The sequence below is a fragment of the Corvus brachyrhynchos genome, unplaced genomic scaffold (assembly GCF_000691975.1).
Source record: "Corvus brachyrhynchos isolate BGI_N302 unplaced genomic scaffold, ASM69197v1 scaffold236, whole genome shotgun sequence".
Lineage (NCBI taxonomy): Eukaryota > Metazoa > Chordata > Aves > Passeriformes > Corvidae > Corvus > Corvus brachyrhynchos.
The window spans coordinates 1,165,497-1,178,157 of NW_008238660.1; the positions used below are offsets into that span (position 1 = coordinate 1,165,497).

Here is a 12,661-nt window from a genome sequence, read left to right on the forward strand (position 1 = left end):
TGAAAACCTGACAAGTACAGCAGGAGAGAGACTGAGCAGCCAGATGCAACAAGTCTTGCAAGAGACACAGATTTCCTTCAGGAATTGGCTGAAATAGCAGCTATTGAGTATCTGCAGCTCAGGTTACACTTCACAGGCTGAGCAGACACTGCATTCCCTGTCCCAAGTGATCCATTCCCTCCTGGCACCATGTCCAAGCTGTTCCCAGGCCATTCCAGGCAGAACAAACCTTCCAAATCAGTGATCATCATTTCCTGCTTGTTCTTCAGTTTGGCCAAGTTCTTGGCTTTTTCTTCTTCTTCAGCCAGCTGAGAAGAGCATTCAGCAATCCGATCCTCCATCAGCTTCTTTTCCTGGGGAGGAGGAAGAAACAAAAAATAGTTTCTTAAACTCAACCTGAAGAATCCCAAAGCAATGCAAATAAAGGAATGTACAAAACCCACTGGGGGTAGCACAGAGCACATTTCAAGTGACTGTCAGTATTAAGGATCAACTGGAATTGTGGGGAAACATGAACACTTATTTTCCAAGAGAGACCTGGAAGTCAGCACACAGGAGGCCTGGCTTTAGGGCAGCATTAGAAAACTGTTTGCAAAGAACAATGGCAGCTACAAAGAGTTCCTCCAGGTCTAAGATTTGGGAGAGTCATGAAGGGAAAGTGCATGACAAACTCCCTCTGGGAAGTCAGGCCAAACTCCTCTGCAGCGTCTCAGCCTTGCCCTGTTCACAGCCCTCAAGTGTCCAGGTGCAAAGGTCACAGATCCTGTGCCAGCAGCTTTGAGAGCTGTCCCTTGGCACCTCCACACTGCTCTCACCTTCAGAAATTTGGAATTTTGGTCCTCCAGCAGTAGGATCTCCTCCTCCATCTTCTTGATCTTTGCTTCAGCTGTCACTTTTTCAAGCTGCAGCTTCTGCCGAGCTCCCTCCTCCTCATCAAGCTGCTCCTCCAGGTCCTGGGAAGAGACACAACTGCATCTGTGCATCTTCCAGGTTATCCATGTGGTAACATTTATTTTTTTTAATTTAGTGACAGAGATGTGTTATTGTGAAAAGCCTCTTACCCTAACACACACTAAACCCACATTTCCTTGTTGGATCCATTTACAGGATCAATGATCTGGTAAGAAAATGAAGGGCCATGGGATACACATGGAATTTTTGATGCTCTGAATTCCAGCTTTGGGTGAAATGTGCTGTCTAGGAAACACCCACTCACTTCCACAGTCTTTCACCTTCCTAATTCCAACTATAAAATAAAAAATCTGTCATCAGTGACAACCAAATCAGATCAGGCTTTTTATGTCAGAGACTTCCCAGCACACTGCACCTGAACGGGGCACCTGGTGGGAAAATGCCAGGATGTGGGAAGAGATTCCAAAGGAAACTGCTCTTCTTGTTTCAAAATCACAGCTGAGACAGTTCAGTTATTGGCACAAAGAGGTAAAAAGCAATAATGCACTGTGCTTCTGAGGGTCATTTGTGGGTTTAAATATCATTCATTTAAATATGATTAATGGACATCTATGAAAAGGCATCAAGAGCTGTGAGAAGTGGAGTTTATTTCCTCTTCAACTACTTTTAACATTTTGAAAGACAGCTAAGTTCTCAGCTACTCCCTTTTTCAGGGACACCATTTTTTAAAAGGAAGCATCTAAATAATCTGATTTTCAAAAAAACCTCAACCAAGTAACTTGGAGGAAATGACACTGTCTTAGTAAAGTGAAATGAGGAATATTCTTCATGATGTTCACTGGAATTCAGTCAAAAACCAACATTTCTCCCACACGTGACACCATCCCATCAGCCTGCAAAGCCCCATGTAGTCATTCCTGGCTCCTGCCCTCTCAGCAGCACTTTGCTGCCTTTAATTATCTCTCAGCACACACTGACAGGGCATCCTGACTTTCTGTCCTCACCCTCACCTGCCTGGAGACCACACAAAGCTCATCACACTGAACATAGGGAGAGAAGAGAAAAAAATTCATCTTATTCCACTCAGGAGCCAAATTCCTCTGTCCTGCAGAGATGCTGAGGGAGCTTCCCCATCCCCCTTTTCCATCTCCAGTCACTGAGAACCATACCTGGATATGGCCCTGCATTTTCTTCTTCTCATTCTGCAATATTTGGTTTCTTTCCTCCTCCTCCTCGACCCTGGACTCCAAATCATGGAGAATTTCTTCCAGCTCTTGCTTTTTGGCAGCCAAGCGAGCCCTCATCTCCTCAGCCTCTGCAAAGAGCTCTGTCTCAGCCTGGAGCTGCTCTGCAAGGATGTTCTTCTCCTCCAGTACCTGCAAATACAAAAGGCAGCAAAGCTTGAAAAATGACACTCCAGAGTCTCTCGTGAGAGATCACACCTGTGGCAGCTACAGAGGTACTTAAAGGCCAAGTTCTGCTCCAATTCCTGACTCCCTGGTCAACATCCCAACCCAAAGACTTTCAGAAGAGGCTTTAGCAGCAGCTTTGGCTCCAGCACCATTTCCTGGACTGCTCCCTGCACTGATCCCTGCAGAGTGGCAGAGCAGTGCCATGGGCTGATCCTGGCACTTGGAGACACCAGAACTTCTGGCCAGTCCCAATCCCCAGCTCTGAGGATGCCACTTGTCCCTGGGTGTGGAGCCACTGACTGCCACTCCTGGAGTGCCCCCATCCAGCCCATTCCTTCTCCACTGAGGGGTCCATCCATGAACTCCACGTCTCTCTGGTTTAGAGACCAGGATGTCCTGTGGGACAGTGCCAAATGCACAAGTCCAGGTAGATGACACCAAAATTGCTCTTCCCTTATCCACCAAATTTCTGCCATCACAGAAAGCCACCACATCTGTAGAGCTGCTCCAGGTGTTTGCCCACAGCTTGCCCAGCCCAGGCACAGATGACACTGCCACTGAATTTCTCCTGGAAACCAGGAAAGGCCACCAAAGAAGGTTCAGTTGTGTTAACAAGTTTCTGCATCCCTGGAGGAACAGCTCGTGCTGTAGCTTCCTATTCCATGCTCCAGCAGAGTGGGAACCAGCTCACCTGATTCCCTTTTGCTCCCCAGCTTGGCTCCCTCACACGGGACAGAGCACAGTTCATGTCCCCCATATCAAAAGCTGATCCTGCACACAAACCTGTTGATGCTTCCTTTCCATTTCCTCAAGTTCTGCTTCCACTTTTGTTTGTTTTTCTTTCACCTTCATCAGCTCCTCATCCTTGGCTTGAAGTTCTTCTTCCTGACGAGTGACCTGAAGAAGAGGCTTCACCTGCAAAGGTTTGAAATGAAAGACTGAGACCCTGCACTCATCTATTTATAGGTGAATAAAACAGAACAGAACAGAACAGGAGGAACCTTGGTGAAGACTCTCCACCACTGCCAGTGCCTCAGCTTCAGATACGCAGCGCAATTCCTCTGCAGGATTTTCAGTGCACTCAGCTGCTGCTGCTTCTTTGCAAAGGCCCTGAACACAGAGTAAAAAAAGTGTGTGTTAAGTACAGCTGACCATCATTTAATTTTTAGGTTACCCAACCCTACAACACTTGCAGACCATAAATAGGCTTATTTATAAGTTTCAGTAACCACACTGAATTTATGAGCTCTTGCTCCTACAGTCAGAGCAAGAGCTGGATTCACCATTCCCAATAATTAAAAATGCTGTTTGTTCTTACTCTCAACAGGTTTTTTTTCTTAAAAAGACAAAATCAGAATGAATTAGCTACTTTAATTTTTAGAAAGCAGCTTTCCAGAGTACTTCCAGGAACCTCCAGTGGGACACAAAGGAATGTGCAGGCACTGGAAAGGGCTGTGTGTGCCACAAAGCCAAGAGTGAGAAAAGCAGATATTGTTAAGGAATGAAGGTGCAAATTCTTCCCAGGCAAAAATCCACTTAATACGGAGGATACAACTACAGCTCCTCAGGCAACACACTCAGAAAACCTCTCCTGAAATGGAAGTTTTAATGCACAGCTCCCTATCAGGGAGGTTTTAGAGACCCAAAGGGAGATCCAGTCCCAGGAGCACACTCACTTCCTGGCCAGGTATCCCCTGCACACTGCCTGGAAGAAGATGATGATGTCCGTGATCTTCAGATCCCGCTCTTCTTCCAAGTGAGCCAGGACTCCAGCTCGGAAGAAGATTTTGCTCTGTCCAATTCTGTACAAGTTGGGGTCCAGCTCTAAGGCTCTGATCTAAACAGACAGGCAAGGATGTTGTTGTTACACCAAGAAAAGGACCATTTTGGGGAATTCTTCAATGTTTTGACAATATTTAGCTATGAACACTTACCATACGCTCACAGGCCTGCTTACCATCCATGAAACCTTTGGGAATTGCATTGGGAGTGAGGATCTCATACCTTTAAGGCAAATGAGAAAAACAAAAGATTACATTCAACAACAAGCAATGTGATTTATAGCATAAATTCATAGCATAAACTGTAGTGACCAAGTGCACAGTTAGGGAATTTCTCCAGCAAGTTTTTCCAGCAGCCAATTTGGGATTGTTTCCCCTTCCCTACTGTCTTTAGAATAAACTGCAGTAGTTAAACACTTGAAGTTCAAGGCCTCACACAGAGGTTTTGATTTGCTTCAAGTTGGGTTGGAGGAGAAGGGAGGAGTGTGGGGTCTTCAATTATTTAACAAGGAACTCTAGCTCCTAAGAACTTCAAAGCCTGTTCCTGCTGTTACCTCTGCCTGAATTCCTGGAACACTATCCTGTTTGGGAATCCTTGCCGACAGATCCTGATTCCTTCCAAAACCCCGTTGCACCGGAGCTGATCTAGAACCAGATGTGGGTCCAGTTTTCCAGCCTGGACAAAACAAAACAAGGATGGTTTTAATTTGAATTCATGGAAAACTGTACTTTCAGCTTTTCAGGCTACTCTCCTAAGCCAACTGTGTGAATCAGGGGACGTGCAGGGAATTCTGAGAGGATGCTGCTCAGTGTGACAACCAAACCGTGATCGGAAAAGGAAGGCCCAGACAGGATGCAGGACTTAGTGCAGGTGAAAAGTAATAAAAAGCAAGAATGAGGAGTGGCCTGCAGCCCATACCCTCTTCTCGTGGTTGGGGATGATGCAGCGCACGAAGTTGGGGTTGGTGTTGCGGAGCGTGGCCATCAGCTTGGTGAGGGACTCCTTGTAGAGCTGCCCCACGGTGCGGAACATCCCCTTCTTGGTCTTGTAGGCAGAGCCAAAGGCCGTCTCCGTGATGCCGGTGACCTGGTCCAGCCCCACGATGCGATCCACTGGCAAGGACAAGAGGGAAGGGCTGAGTGGCCCCCGGGCTTGGCAGGGCTGGCTTTGCAGGAGGAGCAGCAGCAGAAGCTTGGCGGGACAAGGCAGCCGCAGCAGGACCGGGGACACTGTGCACAAGCTTGGGGACCAAAAGCCACAAACTTATCCAGCACGAGAGTGTAGCTTCAGGAGGTACAGACTGAAATATCCAGCTCTTTACTTGCAGTTCTACATGACCAGGAAAGCTGCTTTCTGTATTTAAGTCAACTTTATATGGAGAGAGAATTCCCAGCTTCCAGGCAGCTTTTCTACCCGAGTTCTTACAATGCACAATATCTGGGCTGAACATTTGCAGTTACACATCTGTGCATATGTGCTTAAAATGAAGGGTCACTTATGGCAATGAGAAAGATTAAACCTGAGTTTAATTCATGCTTTAATAGAAATTTACAGAATAGTTGGAAATAGGGTTATTTCAGTGACAGGAGGGGAAGAAGTGTCTGCCAGACTTCTGCTCAGCTGCTGTTCGGAAGAGTTCTTCCCATTTTTAAATACACCTGCAAACACCTCCCTACCCAAAAGACAAATTTCAAACCAGGAAAACTCCACACTAAAGCACTTCAAAGCTGCCATAAAGCACCACAAGAGAGCTTTTTCTTTGATTTTGTTGAGCATTTTGGGTAAGGACCTCAAGGGTTTGTTTTTCAGAAGCACAATTAGAAATGTGACTGCCGTCATTAAAACCTTGAAGGTGATTCCATGTGCACGTCAAGAATTATGCAAACAGTTCACTAAAAAATACACAGGTGGCTTAACACCTCAAGAATTACAGCTGGTGCTTCTTAGGACTGAGCAAATCCCAGCATTTGTGGGTTCCCCATGAAATTCAAGCTGGCCAGCCAGAAACAAGCAGCTATTTGTAGGCTACAGCTTTGATTGTCATATGATCTTCAAATTCATTTAAACCAAAGCAGAGGAAATTATGCTTTGCTACCAGAACAAATAAGTGACACTATTTAACTTCTTCCTAATATTCAACTGGCCGAAGGGCTATTAAAAATAAAGGAAAATTAAAAGCAGAAAAACACAGGGCAGCAAGTTTGAATAATCAGTTGTAAGTCTTGAATGTAGAGCAGAGCCCAGATCCTCCACAGGGTTTTGAACACAAGAATTAAACTTATTGGAGAAATAAGTCGGTGGCAAGGTGTTTATAAGATCATATCCCAAATATTTATTTTGAAGCAGAATTCTGTCCCAAATCAGACATGGGATAGAGATTACAGGGAATCAGTTTATAGAGGATGAAATGATTGTCAATATCAGAAACCTGCAGCCACCAGGCCTCACTGAGGGCTGCAAACACTCAGGTTTTTTTGCACCGTGTACTTTCTACAATTTGGCAAACAGATCTGATCTGGCCCAGTTTTGTTTTGCTCCCCTCTGTGCTCCAGCTCTAAGATGGTGATTTATACTTCAAACAGGATTATTGGAGTTAAATGTAAGCTCTGCCTCTAGGTTTAAAGCAAATGTGGAACTGCATGACTGGACCATCACCCCCTGCTGAAGCCCCTGGAACAAAGCTCTCCAGGGATTCCTTTAGGAACACCACTGGTTTCCTCAGGGATGGGATGTATCAGGAGCAGTGAAAGATAAACCCAAAATCTGAAGGCACAACCTTCACATCCCTGTGTTTCTAAACTTGGGAAGAGGAATCCAAAAAGACTGAGGAGGTTGAATTAAATATCTAAAATGTCCTCAAAGACATTCCAAGTGCATTTCTTGATTTCTCAATACCCCAAAAAACATCTGCAGCTTATATACAAAGGGGAATATTAAAATTAAGATGTTTTTAAATAAAAGAACAATTCCAACAAGGCTCGAAGGAGTTTATTTCACTTTCTACCCCTACTAAAACTGCAGCACTCATCCTGATACTTCAAAACATTCTTGAGCTCTCCTCCCAAAAGGACACAGCCACGTCCTAAAACATCCCAGAGTTTTGTCAATGTTGGACTGCAGAAAGAAGCTTGATAGTGTTACAAAGCTTTTGCATTCTCTCAAATGCTTGGAGCTACCAGAATTGTCACTTAGAGGCAATTCTACATCTCCTCATGGAACTAGGAAGCAACAAACCTTTTCATCTGCAATGCATAACTGGAGATGCTTTGTGTGTGTGCAGCAGCAGCTGGACAGGAAGGCACTGGGGGCCCCACGGGGGCTGGGGGGTTTTACCTAAATTCAGCATGAAATGAGAAGTTCATGCAAGCCTACGAGCAAAAATGGTTCTCCTGGAGGTACAACAGCCCTGCCTTTAGTAGGCCTACTGTTTTATATCCATTCACCTGGTGGCTCATGAAGACCAGAAATATTGTCATAGAAACAGGCTCTCTGAATATTCTGAATCTCTAAGGCAGAGAAACAGCAGAAACAGAAAGACAGAAGAGCAGATACACAAGACACTTGAGTTAGTAAAAACAACAGGTTCATCAATTGCAAACACACTTCACTGTGCTACAAAAGCAGTCAGGCCACAACATATTCCATGCACATTTCAATTGTCTGTGGGAACAGGGTTTGGACCAAAACACAATTCTCTGTGTGTGTCCTCCAAGGGAAAGGAGCAGATCCCCAACCAAAAATCTGTACAGACTCATTAAAGCTGCTCTTTGTGGCTGCTCCAAGAGGGAAACTCAGCATTAACCATCTACATCACAAGCTTCATTTGCTCCTCAAGTAACAAACCACAGGGTTTATATCCTGTGACACGTAAACACACTCTAATCAATACACTGTGATGTTAAACCAGGATAGAAAAGTCCCTGCTAAGTATTTATGTGGCTGTTTCTGCTTCTTGGAGTCAGTTGGTAAAAGTGCTGATAAATACATGCAGGTGATGTGCAGGTAAGCTGGCTGAGCAGCAGGGTACAGTTCAAACAGGACTGGATTTTAATATACAATATCCCAGCAGTGCTATTAATGAAATTAATTTTAGGAGATGTGGATTTCCAGGGTACCACCCACCACTGCACAGGAAAGAACTGTGCTGGTGCTCACAGGAGACAATGTTTTACCAACAGCAAGAACCACTACAGCTGGTCACACTCAGGACTCCACTGCAGCAAGTCCCAACCCAGAGTTTTGGACAAGATTCTACATTAAACTGGACACAGAGTAACAAGTAGTAAGTGAAGATCAGTGCCAGTAATGAACATGAGAAGCAGCTACTCAGAAATGGTACATGTGCAAGGGACCAGAAGTGCAACTCAGCTTCCCTGGTGAACTTTGGGCACTAAATAAAGAGAGAGAACGCTGTCGGTGTTTACAGTGGAGAACTGGAGGGTGAGGAGGGAACCGGCATAAAAAGAACCCCAAACAACTCATCCAGCAAGGTGAAATCCCCAACAGTCTGTGCTCAGAGATCTCTTACCATCCTTCCAAAGCTCAGCCACAAATTTGTCCGAGGACTGGTGCAGGAGTGTGGCCACGTTGTCATTCAGAGGGTCCATGTTCTTCATCAGCCACTCATCTGCCTTGTAGTCCACCTGCAGAGCAGCCAAGGGGCACAGGCTCAGAGGAGAACCAGCTTTAGGTCTTTATTTACCAGCATCAAACTACAGTGGTGCTTTCCTCTTTCTGTCAATGCTCACAATCACAAAATCACAAAGGTTGGAGAAGACCTCCAAGCCCAGAGTCCAACCCTGCCTGTCCTTACCAAGCCTGGGTGTTCAGAGTTTGCTTGCTGAGCCTCCTTAGAACACTTCAAAGTACCACAGAAGTTTGTTATGCTTTTGAAAGAGTAAATGGGAGTTTTCTTTAACATTCAGCAACCTGACTTCTTGCTTACTGACAGCTGGGTGTTCACTTGCTGCCCAGTTTATTGCCAAAATAAGGCTTCACTGGGAAGATGTAAAACCAGCTCTAGGACAGATACCAATTACTTGATCTAAATTACTGGAGAGTAAATTAAGGATGTGCTGCAGCATGATTTTTTTTTTAATTTCTCTACAGTATTTACATTTAAACAGTTGGTTCTATAAAGAAAACAAAGCTCTTATCTGCAAAGAGCCAACCCAGTGGTTTCCAAATAAACCCCAGCCCAGCAGCTAAAAGCTCATTGATACCAACCTGGGTTTCATCCCAACCCAGGGAGCCCTAAAATTCCCCAAGTCCAGCTAAATCTCTGTGTAGATTTGCATGGCTCTGCTTCAACCAAGGCAAAAGTCGTGTCTTTTTGCACTCAGGCTTTGGAAGGAAAGCAGAGGACTTGCCCCAAACCAACCTTTCCACACAAGAATTTAATGTTTAACCCTTACCTTCCCTGCATAGTGAATAATGCAGAAGTCTGCTTTGTCCTTTAGCTGTCTTGGCTTTTGGAACTTGGAATGAGTTCCTTGCTCTTGGACCAATTTTTCCACAAATGTCTTGTCAGTAGCTTTAGGGAACCAGCATTCTTCATCCAGCAATGCCAACACACCAGGAGGATTTGCCTGAAATGCAGCTGGATTTAATCTGTGTTCGTGGCTTATATACATATATATATATATTTTAAAGTTTAGTATTTCCAACACACCACTGAAGATCACAACAATCATCCAAACTGATTCAAACCTCATTTCAGTTAAAACCAGCTGTGGGGGAGTCCAGGTCGAGAGGGATGTTATGGCTGGTTCAAACAAACTCATTCCAATGTCTGTGGAGACACCACTGAGCTGGTGGTGCTGACCAGAGCCTTGCTTTGTAAGGGTTTATACCCAAAAGGTTCTGAGGGAATGCAAAGTTCACACATCTGGAGAGAGATGTTTCAATGTGCCTGGCATCCCATTTACAGAACAATTGTGGGGGTACTGAGGTTTGCTTTTATATTAATAAATAACTTGAGATATTTTTGGCTGTTCGCCTAAACGTGCACGTTGAGGAGCCACACTTGTCCCCTGAGGCTTTTGGGAGGAGATTTTACCTTCCTTGGAGGCAGAACTTTCTAAGTTCCACACACAAAGTGCAGACCTTTGATAGCTGAAACAAGATTTCCCTTTTCTCAAGAAAAACAGGAATGCAGCTTTTCTGCTGGTCAGGATGCAGAGCAGCACTGGGAGCTCACCTGCAGCCCAGGACACACACACAGACAAAGGCAGGGAGGAGTAACTGCAACAGCTCAGGTTTAATTTTAAAGGTCACAGGTTCTGAGATGGAAAGAACAAACTTTCAACAGTCTCTGTTCTCCCCATCTGCTCCTCCTGCTCTTTAAAGCCTCTTCAGCTTCCATAAATTGAGCAGCCAGAGGAGGATGTTAAAACCACAGTGACTAAAACCACTTTTAAGATCCTGCTTTCCTATTTGCAAGGCAGTTTTCTGAGGGAAAACTCTACAGGAAGTTTCAGGAATTTTGCTATTGATTTCAAATGAAGGAAGTTTACCACAAGTCTTGGAAAGACTTTCTACCTGAGTCCCAAAGCTCTGACACCACAATGGCGCAGTTCAGTGACAGGGACAGGATTAATGACTTCATTAGTACCAGGGAAAAACGTCTAAAAATAGCAGCTTCACATCTCGAGCTCAGTGTTTTACACTGACATAAGGGCAAAATCCCCTCTGGATAAATTTATTAACAATACACAGTATTTTAGATTTGAACTCCAGCATTACAGTTAATTCCCTTTTAATGACAGCTCCACAAGAAATGTCTCATTTGCAGGCAGCAAAAGACACACTCAGCAGTCCAAGCCCTCCTCCTCAGAGCATTATTCATGTTCAAACTTACAGGTCTTTCAATTAAGTCAATGCAAGGCTGCAGATCCAGGCCAAAATCAATGAAGTTCCACTCGATCCCCTCTCGCTGGTATTCCTCTTGCTCCAGGATAAACATGGTGTGGTTGAATAATTGCTGCAGCTTCTCATTGGTGTAGTTAATGCAGAGCTGCTCAAAGGAGTTCAGCTACAAGAATAGCATCAGTATTCAAGAATGAGTCAGTGACAAGATACCACAGATCTGGGAGTCAAAAATTTGACTTTATAAGGAAATTCTCCAAAACTCTGCAAAGTTCAAATATAACTTAAAGAAAAGTGGGAAACAATTATACAAATCTCCATTACAGAAATTATAGTAGGAACAACCACCACACGTAGAAGAAGGATTAAAGACTAAATAATGACTTTCTGGCACTGTGATTTTGTGCTGTCAAAGCTTTTGTACACCCCAAACAAACCCCTCGTGTAACCTCGAACACGCTGCTTCCCGTGCCTCTGCAGCGTGTCCTGATCCCACAAAAACAGGGAAAAGGGAAATCTGAGTAGCGGTATTTCCAAGTACCTCGAAGATTTCAAATCCAGCAATATCCAGGATTCCAATGAAAGATGCTCCCTGACGTTTGGTCCTGTCCAAGGCTTTGTTGATGCGGTGCACGAGCCAGCGGAAGAGGCGCTCGTAGGTGGCCTTTGCCAAAGCTTCCACTGCAAAGTCCGCCTGCAAATCCAAACAGGAAAATTTGTTTATCCTGGAAAAGCCATCAAAAGGACACAGACATGGATGTTATCACAAATAACTCCGTAAAAGAAGAAGCTGGATGGAGTTAATACCAGCGAGGAATGAAAACAAGCAGTAGGAACAGTTTGGAGCTTGATCAATGTTAAGAAGAATTTCTTTCTAAACTGTTCCATAAAAGCAAAAGGTCTCCAAGTATTTGATAATGTCACAACATGAAAGGATGAAACCAGGAGGAAGTCAAGGAAAGGGAAAGGTTTCTTCTGTTCTACAAATGATTTTTACCATATAAGAACATTTCATAAAGACAGTAAAGCTTAAACAAAGCAGCACTCAATGCCAATTTTCTTTGTTAGGAGCTAATGAGGACCAGCTTCACTTGGTCTTTAAAGCACCTTTTAAACCTTACCTGTTCTTTGGTCTGGGCTTTCTGGACGTAGTCCCGGCCCACTTTGATGCGAGGGGTGAGGATGGCCCGGGTGAACTCCATGACGTTCATTCCCAGCAGGTGGCAGAGCTTCTGTGCGACTGCAAGGGACAAAGGCAGGGAGGGAGCACTGAGACCCTGCCCGGGCACCTCGGGAGCAGTTGGCACCTCAGGAGCTGCACAAGCGCCCTGGGACGGTCCCCAGCCCTCAGGGGCTCTGTCCCCGAGGCTGGCAGACTCTCCAGAGGGACACAGCTGGATGTCCTTGGGGAGCACTGGATTCCACGGGAGTGCAGCTCATTAACGGCCCCCAGCTCAGGTACAAGTGCTTTGTTTGTTACTTTAAAAGGGAACACATCTCCTTTCTCATCCCCAGGAAGAAAGGATGTCACACATCCAATCCATCATCCTAAAGGCGGCTTAAAAACTGCTTCAATCCGGGCGGCTGTGCCAGCACAAAACAGGGATCTGTCACCGTGTCCAAGGAGCTGAGGACTCCCCATCCCTGGCAGTGCCCAAGGCCAGGCTGGACATTGGGGCTGGGAGCAG

The 12,661-nt window shown here is 45.0% G+C and overlaps 1 protein-coding gene across 4 annotated transcripts in view; it reads right to left on the reverse strand.

The window, feature by feature from the left end:
- Positions 1–12,661, reverse strand: part of MYH10 (myosin, heavy chain 10, non-muscle) — an 89,718-nt gene that overhangs the window by 17,541 nt on the left and 59,516 nt on the right. For 2 of the 4 annotated variants that reach the window (XM_017737705.1, XM_017737703.1), the window contains 15 exons: positions 12,095–12,213; positions 11,515–11,667; positions 10,966–11,139; positions 9,521–9,694; positions 8,635–8,749; positions 7,550–7,612; positions 5,025–5,218; positions 4,660–4,781; positions 4,259–4,328; positions 4,001–4,161; positions 3,326–3,434; positions 3,108–3,239; positions 2,082–2,288; positions 816–953; positions 230–353 (listed from right to left, as the gene is read on the reverse strand). In XM_017737705.1, the coding sequence (XP_017593194.1) occupies positions 230–353; positions 816–953; positions 2,082–2,288; positions 3,108–3,239; positions 3,326–3,434; positions 4,001–4,161; positions 4,259–4,328; positions 4,660–4,781; positions 5,025–5,218; positions 7,550–7,612; positions 8,635–8,749; positions 9,521–9,694; positions 10,966–11,139; positions 11,515–11,667; positions 12,095–12,213 (2,055 nt within the window). The remainder of the gene's footprint in view (positions 1–229; positions 354–815; positions 954–2,081; positions 2,289–3,107; positions 3,240–3,325; positions 3,435–4,000; positions 4,162–4,258; positions 4,329–4,659; positions 4,782–5,024; positions 5,219–7,549; positions 7,613–8,634; positions 8,750–9,520; positions 9,695–10,965; positions 11,140–11,514; positions 11,668–12,094; positions 12,214–12,661) is intronic. The other 2 variants (XM_017737707.1, XM_017737706.1) reach the window with 1 other exon arrangement.